This window comes from Mesoplodon densirostris, chromosome 3, assembly GCF_025265405.1.
Source record: "Mesoplodon densirostris isolate mMesDen1 chromosome 3, mMesDen1 primary haplotype, whole genome shotgun sequence".
NCBI classification, from domain to species: Eukaryota; Metazoa; Chordata; class Mammalia; order Artiodactyla; family Ziphiidae; genus Mesoplodon; species Mesoplodon densirostris.
This window is the reverse complement of record NC_082663.1, coordinates 147,776,893-147,793,757: the sequence shown is the minus strand read 5'-3', so window position 1 is coordinate 147,793,757 and position 16,865 is coordinate 147,776,893. Positions and strand designations below refer to the sequence as shown.

At 46.2% G+C, this 16,865-nt stretch overlaps 1 protein-coding gene across 4 annotated transcripts in view; it reads right to left on the bottom strand.

Moving 5' to 3' along the window:
• Positions 1 to 16,865, bottom strand: part of INSR (insulin receptor) — a 131,100-nt gene that overhangs the window by 39,133 nt on the left and 75,102 nt on the right. For all 4 annotated transcript variants that reach the window (XM_060094283.1, XM_060094285.1, XM_060094286.1 and 1 more), the window contains exons 3-7: positions 9,871 to 10,192; positions 3,365 to 3,513; positions 2,552 to 2,696; positions 1,176 to 1,390; positions 88 to 214 (exon numbers count right to left, since the gene is read on the bottom strand). In XM_060094283.1, the coding sequence (XP_059950266.1) occupies positions 88 to 214; positions 1,176 to 1,390; positions 2,552 to 2,696; positions 3,365 to 3,513; positions 9,871 to 10,192 (958 nt within the window). The remainder of the gene's footprint in view (positions 1 to 87; positions 215 to 1,175; positions 1,391 to 2,551; positions 2,697 to 3,364; positions 3,514 to 9,870; positions 10,193 to 16,865) is intronic.

The window sequence follows — 16,865 nt, the reverse complement described above, 5'->3', positions numbered from 1 at the left end:
TCCACAAGTAAGGAGATAGAAAGGAACCTCAGAGGGGAGCCTCTGAGAACATATGCAACAAACACACTTCTTTATCCTTCTACTTACGCCTCTTTGTAGAAGAGCATGAATCCCAAGAGGTCTCGGAAGTCGGGGGGCCAATACGGCTCCCATTTCAGCAAGATCTTGTCATAAGATGTCCGAATGTAAGAAAATTTAAGTAATTCATTTTCACCTAGAAAGGTTAAAAAAAAAACACCAGTATCAGAATTAAATAATTTATTTCAACCTAAAGCAGATGATCCCATATTTCCAAGAGTATCCACGAGAAGGAAGATGGCAACCTGCTGTTCCTCTGAGAGGTCTTATTTCCACATGCCTCTCCTGTGTTCAGAGTCAAGAACAGGTTATGCAAGTTGGCCCTGACTGCAAGTCAGTTACTTGGCCAGATGTGCTCAACCAGAGAATGACGGTCAGCACCAACAGAAGGACAAGTGGCTAATCGCTACTGGAAAAAGGGACTTTCAAGGATAGCATTTATCCTGACACAATTCCGTCTTGCATGTGGATTTTCATGCCCGACATGTCAGAACACATAACTCCAGTGCAAATGGATACATGCCAAGTGGGTTTAGGGAGCGTGCAGATCATTATACCTTGGTGTGACAATTCCTTGGAAGGACAATGCCTTGGAGAGAGTAATTCCCTCTGCCTAGATTGCAAGCCCTCCCTTAAGCTCCACCCCTTAAGTTCCAACCTTGCTCTCTCCCTCCCCTGAATTCTCACAGCTTCTGCCATAAGGAACCAACTTCGCATGAGGGCATTATGGAAGCCTTGGCACCTCAATGTTTCAAGAGAAAACCTGTCAGAGGAGGGCAGTCAGCTGGCAGTCTCCAGCTGTAGCAACTGTAGACCCTGCTGTAGTATTTGAGCCAATGCTATATGTAAGAGAGTGACATTCATTTATTCATTCAATGTTTATGTGGCATCTTCCAGTATCAGGCACTGTGTTTAATATTTGGCAAAGAGATAACATGTACAACATTTTTCCTCAGTATTTCAGAGAGCCTATCATACACATAGTTGTTTTAGCTCATTGGGGGTAAGTGACACTCCCCCGGGGGCCATTGTGGTGGGGGAGGGGGAGGGCAGCCACGTTATCTGGTCTGTGGAAGTACAAGGGCATCACCACTTACAGGATGCCTGGTCCCCATTGGTCTTCAGGGCAATGTCGTTTCTCTCCTGGCGCCCCTTGGTTCCTGAAACTTCCTCCATCTTGTGAATTTCTGACAAGCAGAGTTTGGGATTATAGTGGAAGAAGAGTTTCCCCTGAGTGATGGTGAGGTTGTGTTTGCTCCAGTCCCACAGCTGCCTTAGGTTCTGGTTGTCCAAGGCATAGAAAGAGTAGTTCCTATGGAAAAAAACACGTGCCTAATCATTCATCAGCTTGTCATCTCTGACTCCAAGATGGCGGGGCCATGGCTGGAGTTGATCTTGTTCAGTGCTCCATCCCCAGTCCTAACCACCTGCTTGACACATACTCATTACATGTTGAAAGGAGGGTCAGAGGGACAGGGGAAGTTGAGGAAGTCTTCAGGGCCAGAAAGGTACGTGAGATCAGTCTTGTGGGGAAGGAATGTAAGACAGTGATGGATTAGGATATGGGTTTTGAAAAGGGGAAAGACTGAAGACACAGAGGCACGTGAACTGGGCCCAGGGAAGAGCAAAGTAGCCTGTTCTGGCCAACAGGTGACAGGCAAGACCAAAGAGATGCCATGGGCCAAACCCTCTAGTATACTGCATGCCAGACCAAGACCAACAACATGTGACCTTCCTTGGTAGGCAGAGGGGGACCACTGAAGGTTTTATAACAACTCAGTAACTCAATTAGACCTGTGTCTTAGAACTATGAGTGGGCCACCAGTACATGATGAATGGGAAAAGGGCGGCATCTAGATCTGTGTTATCCAACACTGAAACCACCAGCCACATCTGGCTATTGAGCACCTGAAATTTGACCATTCTGAACTGTACCAGAAGTAAAAAAACACAGATTTCAATGACTTTGCATAAAAAAAGGATGTAAAAGATCTTCTTTATAATTTTTGTATTGAGTCCATGTCAAAATAACAGCTTCAACGTAATGGGTTCAATAAAATACATTATTAAAATTCATTTCACCTATGTCTTTTAAAGTGTTTTAAATGTGGCTACTAGAACATTTAAAGTCTCATATGTGACCTGTATTATATTTCTGTTGGATGGCCCTGGTAGTTCTAGAACCAGCAAGAAAGTCATTGGAACAATCCAAATGAAAGGTGTGAGCTTCAGTAAAAAGATAGTTTTATGGTGAAATAATATTCCACTGTATATACACACACACACACACACACACACACACACACACACACACACACACACACACACACACACACACCACATTTTCTTTCTCCATGCATCCATCAGTGGACACATAGGTTGTTGCCATGTCTTGTCAAAAAACCCTAAGTTTCTCTACAATAACTCACAAACTTCCTAATGCGGCCACAGATAGAGCAGCAGGCCCACATACCCAATTTCCAAGGTCTCCCCTCGAATCAGACGTAACTTCCGGAAGAAGGAAAGTGACACGAGGGCATATGATCGGCGGATTTTCAGATACCCTGAAATTTCTTCAATGAGTCCAAGGTTGGCCTCTAGCTCAGCTGCCAGGTTGTCTAAGGAAAGGAGAGAATGAATATCCAGTGGGTTTCTACCAAAATATTTTAACCTTTCCAGAATTCCCCATGGTGAAGAGTTAACCTACAGGCTGAAAGTGATTTTCATGAGCCCTGCTCAAAATACATCTACAAGGCAGAGTAGTTATGACAGAGATTGTCCTGCCTGCAAAGCTGAATATATTTATTATATTAAGATGCCAACCCTTGCTCCCTCCATCACCCTGCTTTGCTTGCCTTCATAGCATGAAACACTGCCTGGGTTTACATTATACGTTAATTTGTTTATTTGCAATATCCACCATGCACGGACTTTGCCTTGTTCACTGTGAGTATTCAATAAATGTTTGCTGAATAAATAGAGAAATGCCTTTTTGCCTGTGACAGAATTTCTGGAAACATGGTCCCCAGACCTGCAAAAGAGGGCATGTTGCCTGCTTGTTAAAAATGCAAATTCCTGATGTCCCAACTCCCAGCTTCGAAAATCAGAATCTCGTGGGGAGTGAGGCCAGGACTGAGCTGTGAACTCCAGGTTTGGAAACAGATTCCTTGCATGACACCAGGTTTGGAAACAGATTCCTTGCATGAGTCTCTGGACTGTTTTCCTTCTGTGCTCACAGGGAGAGTGGATCCCAGCAGACAGCAACCCCTCCCCCCAGAGCACTCACTGCCCCCTCGAATGTTGATGATTAAGCTTCCGTTGATGATGGTGCAGCCTCGGAGCTCCTGGGCAGATGTCACTGAGTCAATGGTCTTCTCGCCTTCCAGGAGGTGGCACACCTTGGGACAGGGGCCCAGGCATGGAGTGCACATCAAGCTGCAGAAAGAGTGGAGAGAGAGAGAGGTCAGGGCACACAGGACCCCCCCCCACCACACACACACACATACACAGAGCAGGCAGTGTGCTGCACAGGGTCCCAAGTGACCATAAGGCAGGATGCTTTATCCACAGAACTGGTGACATTTGGGACCGAAGAATTCTCTGTTGTGGGAGGCTGTCCTGTGTATTAAGGGTGTCAAGCAGCATGCCTGGGCTCCACCTGTTCCACACCAGCACAGCACCCCTCCACCCAAGACATGACAGCCAAAAATGTCTCCAAATATTGTCCCCTGGGGGATGGAAGGGCAAATCACCCCCAGGTAAGAACAACTGCCTAAAGTGATAGACTTAGGGTGTTTCTCCAGGGTGGCAGGTCCTACAGCATTACCCCGAGGTCAGGAGACTCATGCTTTTACTCCAAAATGATGGGGCTCCTGCCTTACCCCAAAGCGAGAGGATTCACACTGTACCCCATGGAGAATCACCTTCTACCCTGTGGAGACAGGACTCATGCCATTACACAGAACTGATGGGACTCCTGGCATTACCCTGGTGATGGGAATGATGCAGAGCTGATGGGCCTTACGTAGGACTCATTTTGCCACTATTCGAAAGTGGCTGAGCTGATACTGCTACCCTAATTGGTGGAACTTAGGCTGCTACTGCAAGGTGATGGGATGATTGCTCTTCTGTGTGGGGTCTGACGTGACCAAACAACTATATAGGACGTGACTACACAACCTATGAGCTACAACACAACCTCACATTTGATAGTGGGTAACTGGTACCAGACTTTGGCTTTGCCTTCCTGCAGCCTGATGTCCTCAAATTTATAGCCCCCCAGGAGTCCTTTGGGAATCAGCCCTCCCCTACACAGTGTCTCTGAGGTCAGTTCTTGGCTGGCACAGCCCTCCTAGGTCCAAGCAGGACACAGGATCCAGGGCAGGCTGAGCACAATCTTTCATCCCACTGGGAATTCAGAGGTGGGCACACCCCCAAGCCAACCCAGTGAGGGTTTTGCTAGAACTTCCTGGAAGGAAAAATTGTCTTCCTTCTGCAGTATCTAAGACGGTATGGCTATATTGCTAGCATGGAGCAAGGGGCAAGGGAGAGGCTGCCTGAGACCAAAACTAACAGAGTCAGAAATAAAGCCGAGGATGGAAAGAAACTGATCATATACATCCCTTGAGCTCCTGGATGCAGCTGTACCTAAAGCGATTCCCTGAACTTTTTGGTTACAGTCATCAGTAAACTCCTTTAATCTTGCTTGAGCCAGTTTGAATTGGGGTTCTGTCGTATGAAACCTCAAGATTCCCAACTGTTACGTTCTCAAGGTCTGTGTCCTCATCTGTGAAATGGAGGCAGTCTTCACGGGGCAGGTAGTGATGAGGTGAATGATATATACCACCTACAGCACTCGGTGCACAGAAAATAAAAATCGTTGGTCCATTGCTATGATGATCACTTTCTATTAGTGGTATCATTGTTGCTACTGTTGTAAATAACAACAGTAATTGTTGTCACCACACCCCTGCATATTCAATTCTTCAGAAAGATCTTGGTCACGGGTGACCACCTAGAGGGGTGGGATAGGGAGGGTGGGAGGGAGATGCAAGAGGGAGGAGATATGGGGATATATGTATATGTATAGCTGATTCACTTTGTTATACAGCAGAAGCTAACTCACCATTGTAAAGCAATTATACTCCAATAAAGATGTTAAAAAAAAAAAAAAAGAAAATTGAAAGAACAGAAAAAAAAAAAAAAGAACACATCTGGTCTTTGTCCCAGGTCCTGGCGCAGAGCTTCAAAAGCCCTTGGAATTTCCTGAGTTATAGGAGCATCTTTGTTATGCTAATGAGGTGACTTGTAGGGGCTGGTCACCAGAAAGACCAAATATGTGATTTGAAGGGTTGCATCAACCACTTGACCTCCAGAGAGAGAAAGCGGGGCTGGAGATGGAGTTCAAACCCATGGCCATTGATTCAACCAATCACACCTATGTAGTAAAACCCAAAGGAAAACTCTGGACACCAACTCAGTCCATTTCTCTGGCTGGTGAACACACAGCTATGCTGGAAGGGTGATATCTCTGATTCCATGAGGGGATAGGAGCCCTGCGTCTGGAACTCTCCCAGCCTCTGTGCATACATAATAATCAAGCTGTAATTGTAAGTAATTGTAGTTGTAATTGTAAGCCTGACATGAAGCTTTCTGACTGCTGAGGCATCTATTTCAAAAAACATCTGTCTTGAGTAAATGTAACACCAGGTCTATGACCCAGCCACTAGCAAAACAACCAGATAAGGAATTAGGCTGCCCCCACCCATGAAGGGGGCTCTTTCAGAAAGCCCTGGGGAACCTAGATAACTGACCACTTGACTGACCCTGCTTCCCCCTTCCTGTGCCCTAATTCCTGCTCTTAAGCTTTAAATTCACCATAGAGTGAATCCATAAAACCCTAGACACCCCACCCTCATACCCTAATAAAAGCAGACCCCCCCCAAATATTCCTCTCTCTTTCTCCCTTCCCTCCTCCCACTCTTTTTCTCCCCTCTCTCCCTCTCCCCACCCCTGCTCCCCACGACTTCACTGTGTGGCCCTCTAGGACCTGTGAGTAACAAACCTTGTTCTTCGAGGTTCCCTGATGGTTTCTCACTGAAGTGCATCCTGGGATCATAATAGGAACCACAGAGCTGGCCCAGCCATAAATAGGGGCCCCCATGGGAGAGTGTCTGTAGAGCTCGCTATGAGTGATGCATGCCCAGGTAAGCACTGCAAGCATCCCTAACCCAAGGTGCTACCATCAATAGGCTTGGACCAACAGAATAGTATAGACTTTTTTTTTTTCAGCTCTGTGAGTTGTCCTAGCAAATTATTGAACCCAGGGGGTTTGTGGGAGCCTCAAAATTTATAGCCAGCCAATCAGAAGTGTGGGTGACCTGGGGACCCCCAAATTGTGGCTGGCATATGAAGTAAAGTTGGTCTGATGGAGAACCAAGGCTTTAACCTGTGGGTCTGATGCTAAGCCAGGTGGTTGAGGTTGAGCTCTATTGCAGTACACCCAGTTGGTGTCAGAGCAGCTGGGGTCGAAACAGAATAATGACCAAATGTTTGGGTTCTTTTGTTGGTTCTACAAATATTCACTGAGCATTTATCATGTGATAGATGATGCTCTAAGCCAAAGGTAAGCAAACTACAACCCACAGGCCAACTCCAGCTGGCCACTGGTTGTTGTAAATAGAGCTATATTGGAACACACCCACAACCACTGGTTTGAGTATCATCAATGGCTGCTGTCACTCTATAAGGCCAGAGTAGAGTAGCTGCAACCATACAGACCTCAGAGCTGAAAATATTTACTATCTGGCCCTTTGCCAATGGCAGTTGTAAACCACAGGCACACATGACTGAACAAACAACCTACTTTCCCTGTGGGAAATCCACACGTTCTTTCCAGCCCTTCCCACCAAGAAGTGGAGTCTGCCTTCTCATCCATGGAATCTGGGCTTGGCCATATGAGTTGCTTTGGCCAATGGGACGTTAGCAAATGTGATACAGCAGTGGCTTAAGAAGTACTTACCCAGTAAAGCATGCCCTTCCTGGCTACACATGGAGAAAGGTCCCAGCTGCCCATGCAGGATATGAGAGGTTAGCTTGTACCATCTCATCAGAGCTGACCCAGCCCAAGCCAGACAAACCTCCAGTCAATGCACAGACTCATTAGAAATCATAAATGAGTGTTGTTTTAAGTCACTAAGTGCTGGGGTGGTTTGTTACACAGCACAAGCTAGCTGATACACTTGTGAAGTGTATGGTCTCGTTGGGGAAAATTAATAAATTGACAATTAAAATATCAGCTAGTGGTAAATAGCATGAAAAGAGTTAAAATGGAGTGTTGTGCCCAAGAGTAACCAGATGGCTAGTTCAGAAAGAATGGTCATACAGGGAAGGAGTCTCAAAAGAAGTGACTTTTAAGCCTGTGACCTGGATGACAAGGAGAAACCAGCCATGCGAAGATCAAGAGGCAGAGAATTCTCCACACCCTTAACATGCACCCCAAGTATCTAATCCTCCTCATCTCACTAAAGAGCACCCCACCAGGTATCTGGGAATGACCATAGATGGCGAGGCCTCTTAATGAACCCACATGGGTTCCCAGACCTCTGCTCTAATAACATCAAGAACTACTTCCCAGGGACTTCCCTGGTGGTCCAGTGGTTGGGACTCCACGCTCCCAGTGCAGGGGGTCTGGGTTTGATCCCTGGTCAAGGAACTAGATCCCGCATGATGCAACTAAAAGAGCCGCACGTCACAGTGAAGATCCTGTGTGCCGCAACTGAAGGATCCCACATGCCGCAACTAAGACCCAGTGCAGCCAAATAAGTAAATAAATAAATACATATTAAAAGAAAAAAAAAAAAGAACTAGTTCCCAGGTAAGCCAAAGGAATGGAAGAAAACATATCTGGCCCTTTTTAATAGCGAACCACATTAGAAAACACGACAGCACTGAAGTCTTTCACAAAATAAAATAAAAGCTTCAGAAGGAAAACAAAATTTTTTTTAACCTACAAAGTAAAATACTGCCATGATGGGTCATAATTAACATCCCTCACTTTCCCCTCTTTGACTCAGTAAACGTCCCAAGCATCACAGGACAAGCTGTCAATTTCCTGGGGCTTTAATCCTGGGGTCACTGGCATCAGCAAAACATCAAAGGAAGTTGTTCTATTTTTCAGATCTTTGTTATGATCAAAAAAAAAAAACTTTAAGGCCAACGTCTTTTAGTGGAAGATGTTAGTATCCATGCTTTATCTCAAATGTGGAAAAAAAACCAAATAAATCAAGAAGAATATGATAATTTTCCCAATCTTACTGATAAACTGGCCCCAAAGAAGAAAAAATAGCTCTGTCTGGCATGCAAAGGTGATTTATAGAAGCCTATTTTTGGTCAACAAAGCCACCTGATAGGTTTTATCAAAAATGAGTAAAACAAAACATACTGTACTTGCAGGTTTCACAAACACTCAAAGAGAGGCTCCTCGGAACCGGAATAAAGACTGTTTTCCTTCCCACCCTCCCCACTCAGGGAAATAAAATTTCCCACCAGAACCCGCTCACTTGGCTAATTTTCAGATCTGAAGGGGAAGATTTTTTACGTATGCAGGTCAGCTCAAGGCCCCTAGACGTACGTCTGTTTCTGATTTGTTTTTGTGTTGTTTTGTGGGTTGGTGTGTTTTTTTCAGACCCTCAACGTAAAAATCAGGAAACAGATTTTTTAAACTCAGTTACAGCCCTGAGACACCAAAATAGCTCATCTGAGAAGCTAACAGCATGAACAAGAAGTCTGAGATGTGGGTAGGAAATCTGACTCACCGTCGGGGAGAGAAAACCTTGCTTTTTCTCACCTAAATAGTAGGAAATGGTTTGATGGCATTGTCCTTCAAAAGACAACAAAGCCTTGAGAACAATCTAGAATTGAGTCCTTCTTCCTGGCACTCCAGGTTAATCTCAGGACACCATCCAGATCCAGCTTGGAGAAAACATTTAAAGCATCTGAGTTCTGATCTTGGTTGTGAGAGTCAGGCAGCTACATCATGGGAACAATCGGACCATCTAAAGGGCTGTATACAAAACCAAAGACTTCTACTTTCTTTTTTTTTTTTTTATTGTATTTATTTGTTGTTTCTGGCTGCGTTGGGTCTTTGTTGCTGCACACGGGCTTTTCTCTGGTTGCGGTGAGCGGGGGCTACTCTTCGTTGTGGTGCGCGGGCTTCTCATTGCAGTGGCTTCTCTTGCTGCGGAGCACGGGCTCTAGGCACGCGGGCTTCAGTAACTGTGGCATGCGGGCTTCAGTAGTTGTGGCTTGCAGGCTCAGTAGTGGTGGCTCACGGGCTCTAGAGCGCAGGCTCAGTAGTTGTGGCGCACGGGCTTAGCTGCTCCACGGCATGTGGGATCTTCCTGGACCAGGGCTTGAACCCGTGTCCCTGAATTGGCAGGCAGATTCTCAACCACTGCGCCACCAGGGAAGCCCAAGATTTCTATTTCCAATGCTAAGCATAGAAAGCTTTAAATTTTCGGTATGCAAGATGCAGAAAATATTTACCCTCTGGCCCTTTGCAAGAGAAAGTTTGTTGACTCCTGCTCCAAAGGCCAGCACCAAAACCAGGAAGCAGGGATGGCATCCGAGAGACCCAGGCATGCCACTAATCACCAGCACCTTCCTCACTCACAGTCAATTAACTCTAGTTTTCCACACAGTTTTAAAAGGCAGCATCGCCAATACCAACCCCATGCCCCTTCCTCTCTTTACCACCTGCCCCCAACCCCGGAACCCATACCCAAGACTCACTTGCTGGAATTCATCGTGTACCCGGAGGGGCACTCAGGGATGCACTTGTTATTGTGAATGACATACTGGTGGCAGCCCTGCCTCCGAGAGTTCTTGCATTTGTTGTGCAGGTCCTGGCAGAAGCTGAAGTTCACACAGCGCCAGTCTTGGAAGTGGTAGTAGGGGGGCGGGCAGGTCTCCACGCACCTGCCATCCAGGTAGAAGTTGCGACAGGCCACACACTTGGTGGGGTCGTCAGGCTCAGAGCAGTTGCCCAAGCACTCACTGTGGCAACAGAGACCCTCAGCGGTGCAGCCGTGAGACTTACAGATGGTCGGACACACTGGAGAGAGGAAGAAAACAGCTGGTCAGTGGCTTTGCCCAATTCCTGTCTGCACAACAGCAAATTTGGATGAGGAAGTGCAAGACAAACAAAATAATAACAGTAACAGCTCACTTCTACAGCACTTGCTACGTGCCAGGCACAACTATTAACTCATTTCAGCCCCCAAGCCAGTGACGTGATTGTAGATGTTTAACAGCTTCTTCAGGGAGCAGGGCAGAGATGCTCTGCTTTATAGCATTTGCCAATTTCCATGGTGTAAATACTCCCACCACGGTTCCTTTCAAGCTACCCCACCTATAGTTACCGAATGTGGAGCCAGTAAGAGATACATAGTATCACAGCATTAAATAGTACATCCACTGCATAGATACAATAGTAGCAAATAACCTCAAAAGCATAAATCATAGAAAAATGTAGTGAGATGATTAGGAAGTGGTGAGTTTGGAGAATTTATTACCTTAGTTTTAAACATAATTTGTTTAATTGTAAATTGATGTCATTTAAATTTTAACAACAGCTTGTTTAAGAACCAAATTTCCTGAAAATTACCCAACTGGCTTTATCAAGCCAGCTCCAGCACGCAGCTGCAGTACTGGTGTAAATAGATATATCTGGGACCTCCTTGGTGGTGCAGTGGTTAAGAATCCACCTGCCAATGCAGGGGACATGGGTTTGAGCCCTGGTCCGGGAAGATCCCACATGCCGCGGAGCAACTAAACCCGTGCGCCACAACTACTGAGCCTGCGCTCTAGAGCCCGTGAGCCACAACTACTGAGCCCACGTGCCTAGAGCCCGTGCTCCACAATAAGAGAAGCTGTGACAATGAGAAGACTGCGCACCGCAATGAAGAGTAGCCCCGGCTCGCTGCAACTAGAGAAAGCCCACACACAGCAACGAAGACCCAATGCAGCCAAAAATAAATTAATTAATTAAAAAAAATTTTTTAAGATAAGAACTCTTTAAAATAAATAAATACATAGATAGATAATGATCTCCATTTTACAAATGGGGAAACTGAGGTGCAAGGCGGTTAAGCAAATTGCCCAAAGGTCATTCATTGCTTCAACACACACTTGCTTGCACTGATCTAGATATTACAGCTGCTGCAGGAACATGGTGGCCACAGACCCTGCCTTTGGGACCACATGGTCCAATGGAGGAGACATATTCATTATTTAAAAGTATAACTGCATACACAGCAAGCACCGTGCTGGAAGTAAGGGGAGGTGGCATTTCTGCTGTGACCTGCAGGAGATTATGAATGGGAAAGGAGAGGGCTCTGCGGACGGCGGGAAGAGGCTGTGCATGGATTTTGTGGCTGGAGTTTCTTATTTGATGCAACCGAACTTGTCCACTGAAGGCTGGACTCTGCCCTGGCTTCCTGCAGCAGCTTGGAACACATCCCCTTTCTCCCGATGTCTCACGACTCATGACTTCCTGATTCCCCTTAATTTTGGTCCCTCAGCATCTGACCTGGGCTTCCATGACCAGCCCTCCCTTTGCAGGCTGCCAGCAAATTTGTCCCTGGACCGATGGCTTCCCTGAGGCTGGAAAGACCTCGGCCACAGCAGAGCCTGTTCCCTGGGTGCCTTCTTTGCTCAGTCCGTGCACACCTTGGAACGTGGTTTGGAAGCTGGGGAGTGTTCTTCACTCCAAATCCTCAGGCCCTTTGATTGCTGCAATGAACATTCCGGCCCACGTGGACCCCACCAACCAGACCCAGGGAACTGAAGAGGCTTCTGAAGCCACACTCCCACATGAACATCGCTGTTGGATGGAACTTTCTGTGATGATGGAAATGGTCTCCATCGGCACTGTCCAACACGGTAGCCACTTCCCCGTGGCTGTGGAGTGTGGTTAGTGCAACAAAGAACCAATTTTTTTTTAATTGCAGCAAAATATGTGTAAAACTGACCATCTTAACCATTTTTCGCGGGCCTCTCACTGTTGTGGCCTCTCCCGTTGCGGAGCACAGGCTCCGGACGCGCAGGCTCAGCGGCCATGGCTCACGGGCCCAGCCGCTCTGCGGCACGTGGGATCTTCCCGGACCGGGGCACGAACCTGCATCCCCTGCATCGGCAGGCGGACTCTCAACCACTGCGCCACCAGGGAAGCCCCATCTTAACCATTTTTAAGTGCACAGCTCAGTGGCATTAAGTTACATTCCCATTGTCGGGTAACCATCCCCACCATCATCTCCAGAACTTTCTCATCTTCCCAAACTGAAACTCTGTCCCCATGAAACACTGACTCCCCAGCCCCTCCCCCAGCCCCTGGCCCCCACCATCTACTTCCTGTCTCTATGGATTTGACTCTTTTAGGGACCTCACGTGAGTGGAATCAGATCGTGTTTGTCCTTTTGTGTCTGGCTTATTTCACTGAGCATCATGTCCTCTGGGTCCATCCATGTTGTAGTGAGTGTCAGGATCTCCTTCCTTTTTAACAAAGGCAGAATTCTAGTTGACGATATCACCAGTGGGTGCTTGACTATATCTTGATAAGGAGGAAAACGTCTATACACAGTAAGATGAGCTAGCTTGCATAACTGTAGCTGCTTATATTTATACAATGAAAATCAATCATATATGTCAAAAAGGGGAGAATCCAAGCTTTGTATAGGTTCTTAGGCAAAATTTTCTGGAATTTTAATTCTCTCCAAGCTTGTCATGATCCAAAGGTGCCAGGGAAAAAATAGTCATTGAATAAGAGATGTGGAATGTGCAAATCATGATGAATAAATAGAGCTGGTTTTGCTATAAAAAAAATAAAAGGTTCCTTCCTTTTTAAGGGTAATACTATTTCATTGTGTGTATATACCACATTTTGTTTATCCATTCATCTGTCAATTGACTCTAGGGTTACTTAGACCTTTTGCTCACTGTGAATCATGCTGCTGTGATAATGGGTGTACAAATATCTCTTCAAGACTCTACTTTCAGTTCTTTTATGTATATACCCAGAAGTGAATTATTGAATCATACGGTACTTCTATTTTTAATGTTTTTATTGAAGTATCGTTGATTTAGAATGTTGTGTTAGTTCCAGGTGTACAGCACAGTGATTCAGTTTTATATATATATACGTCTATTCTTTTTCAGATACTTTTCCTTTTAGGTTATTACAAAATATTGACGTAAACCACAGCAGTATCTTTTTGGATCCATCTCCTGGAGTAATGAAACAAAAATAAACAAATGGGACCTAATTACACTTAAGAGCTTTTGCACAGCAAAGGAAACCATAAACAAAATGAACACACAACCTACAGAATGGGAGAAAATATTTGCAAACAATGTGACTGACAAGGGATTAATTTCCAAAATACTTTTTAATTTTTTGAGGAACCATCATACTACTTTGCACAGTATTTTACATTCCCACCAAGAGTATACAGTAGAAGGTTCCAGCTTCTACTGAGGAACCAAACTTTTCATTGTATTTCAATTTTAATTTTAAAATTGGGGGGGCTACTGGCTCTTGTATTGGACAGCAGAGGCTTAGCGAAAGAAACTCCTTGCCAAAGCCTACGGGTCTCCTGTGGTCTAGTGCCTGCAGTCTCTCTGAGTCCTTCTCCCAAACCCAGGCAGTTGCCACTCCAGCATCCTTCCTGCCCCTCACACCCAGGCTCAGCCCTACCACAGGACCTTTGCATCTGCTGCTCTGGCTGCAGCATCCTCCCCTTATCCTCCCATAACTAGCTCCTTCTCAACCTTCAGGTCTCAACCCCTTAGAAAGACCTTCCCTGACCTCCCCTCTGGAAGTTACTTTCTCCTTCTTGAACCACGTTCTAACATATGATCCTATGACATTTTTCTTACAGCACTTATCACTCTCGAAAATTATCTTGGGTGCTTGTTGGCTGTCTCTCTGGAGGGGAGCTTAGGGGGCAGGGCCACTCCTGCTCCATTCACTGCACTGGATCCCATGACACCTACTCCTAGGACAGGGCCTTGCACCCAACAGGAGCTCAGTAGACCCATGTCTGAAAAGACAGAAAGGAGGCAAAAGAAAGGTCTTTGGAGCAGTTCTAAGCCCCCAGTTTTTAGCCAGTGGCTCAGGAATTCATCCAAGAACTCTGAGTTGTAGGAACTTCCCAAACACCATGAAAAATTACATGGAAAATTTGGAGCATCCATGCCTAGGTGCATAGTCTGATTTTCTACATAGATCAAGAAAGAATTAAGAAGCTGTAATAGGAGCAGGGTGGAGTTAACCCCACCAATGTCTGTGTAGGATTATCAGCGTTTACATACCTGCCCCCCATTGGATTCTTACTTAATTCTAACAAAGACCCAGGGAGGGAGGGGGGTAAGTAACATTGTCTCCATCTCACAGAGGAGAGAAGACTTGCTCAGCTGAGATGCAGCAGGGCCAAAACCCGAACTTCGATCTTTTGGCTCTGAACTCGACATTCCTGGGTCTCAAGAAGTACATGGCCATCCACAGGGTCCACCCAGTCAGGGGGAGGAGTGACATGCAGACAGCTCTCCACCCACAGGCATGCCACAAAGCTTTCTCTAAAGAATCCATGACAGCCTCAGTTTTCTTGTCTGTCAAATGGGGATGATAAGCCCTTAACTCCTTCTCACACTTAAAAGAGGGGGGCTTCCCTAGTGGTGCTGTGGTTGAGAGTCCGCCTACCGATGCAGGGGACACGGGTTCGTGCCCCGGTCCGGGAAGATCCCACATGCCGCGGAGCAGCTGGGCCCGTGAGCCATGGCCGCTGGGCCCGCGCATCCAGAGCCCGTGCTCCGCAGCGGGAGAGGCCACAACAGTGAGAGGCCGGCGTACCGCAAAAAAAAAAAAAAAAAAAAAAAAAAAGAGGGGATGCGGGTAAGGAACTGGATTCTTTGATAGACAAAGTGTAGGTTGGATATCAGTTAGCTACTCTGGGCATTATTATTATTTCCATTGTCATTAATAATCTGTCTAGAGGACCCAAGGAACTCCATGGCAGGAAGCAATACAGAAAGCAGACAATTATTTAGGACCCACAAAGACTCCACCCTCTGGGAAAGCACATGTGCGAGCAGGAAGGGGCCTGTTTCCTGGGCTGGGGCTGCATCTGAGGATCAGCCCTTAAGTTCAAAAGAGGTGTCAGCAAAGACCTCACAAAAACTTCCCAAACACATAAGCTTTCCGGCCTAGACAATGCTAAGAAAAACGATCCAACACTCACAAATAAGGCCAGAGGTTAGCCACAGGGCTATTCAATCTTCCTCTGGAGCCCTGCCTAAGAGGCCCACTTGAGAACAACTTCATTCTCCAGCAAAGGAGCTGGCAACATTTTCCCATAGAGGGTCACAAAGCATATGTTCGGGGCTTATGTTCGGTGTCACAACTAGTCCACTCTGTCGCTGTGGCGTGAAAACAGCCCAGAGAAGGCTTATGGGGACAAATGCATTGTGTCCAATAAAACTTTATATTTATACAAAAGCAAGCAATGGGCTGGATCATTTGCCAACCCAGGCAAATGATCAGAGGTAAGTTTCAATACAGTGAAACTTATCTGTGATTGATTTACTTATTTTTTTAAATATTTATTTATTTATTTGGTTGTGCTGGGTCTTAGTTGCAGCAGGCAGGCTCCTTAGTTGAAGCTCCAGGGCTCCTTAGTTGCAACATGCAAACTCTTGTTGCGGCATGCATGTGGGATCTAGTTCCCTGACCAGGGATTGAACCTGGGTTCCCTGCCTTGGGAGCACGGAGTCTTAACCACTGCGGTACCAGGGAAGTCCCTGATTCACTATTTCTATTAGTGCCTCAACTCCAGGAAGCCAGATGTCAACTTATAGATGGATACGTTGTAAATCATTTTTTATCCCATAGAAGAAATAACCTCCAAAAATGACAGGTTTATTGCCCCTGGGACATGAAGTGTCCCCATATCTAACTTTGCAATCCTAGTTCAGTGATTATACATGCTTTGGCTTTACCATCCAGCCGGTGCCCTCACTAAAGGGTTAAAAGTGTTGACAGGTGCTTTTTTGTGCTTTTTTTTTTTTCTTTGCATAAGAGTTGTGTATTTTAACTTTTGAAGACTATACTTTGATAATGATAAGTCTGCTCTGGGTGTCTCCCATTCCGTTTCCAAGTACTTTATCTTATTTAATAGAAGCGCCACTGCGGGTGTCCCCCACCCAGGTTGAATTATGAAAACCACACATCTGGCAAGATGAAAATGGAGGAGGGGTCTGACTCTCCTCTCCCTGTGCACCTTGCCCTGCCCCTTTATAGATACCAAATGAGCCACAGCCACAGTCCCAGCAGCCCTGGCTCAGAGGGCCACCACACCCAGGCTGTTTCTGCCAGAGAGGATGGCAGCCTTCTCAAGAAAATGCCCAGCAGTCCGGGAGCTATGGACCTTCCCAGGACAGGTACATGATGTGTGTGTATGCAACATGCACATGCCCAGACCTCCCTCCTCCAAACACACAAGTTCCTTGTTCATCCATCTCCCATCCCCCACCCCCCCCCACCCAAGCTGCCTTGGGCTGCTGGCCTCAATTTCCTCCCAATTCTCCCCTGAAGTTTCCAAAAGCCCCTGGTCTCCAGTTCCACTAGCAGAAGCAGCCACTACCCTCCTGAAACTCTCACCTCAAGTGGCTTTTTCACTACACCCCGCTGAGAAGATTGAAAACTGAACTCTAAGTAAACCGGCAGAGCGGGA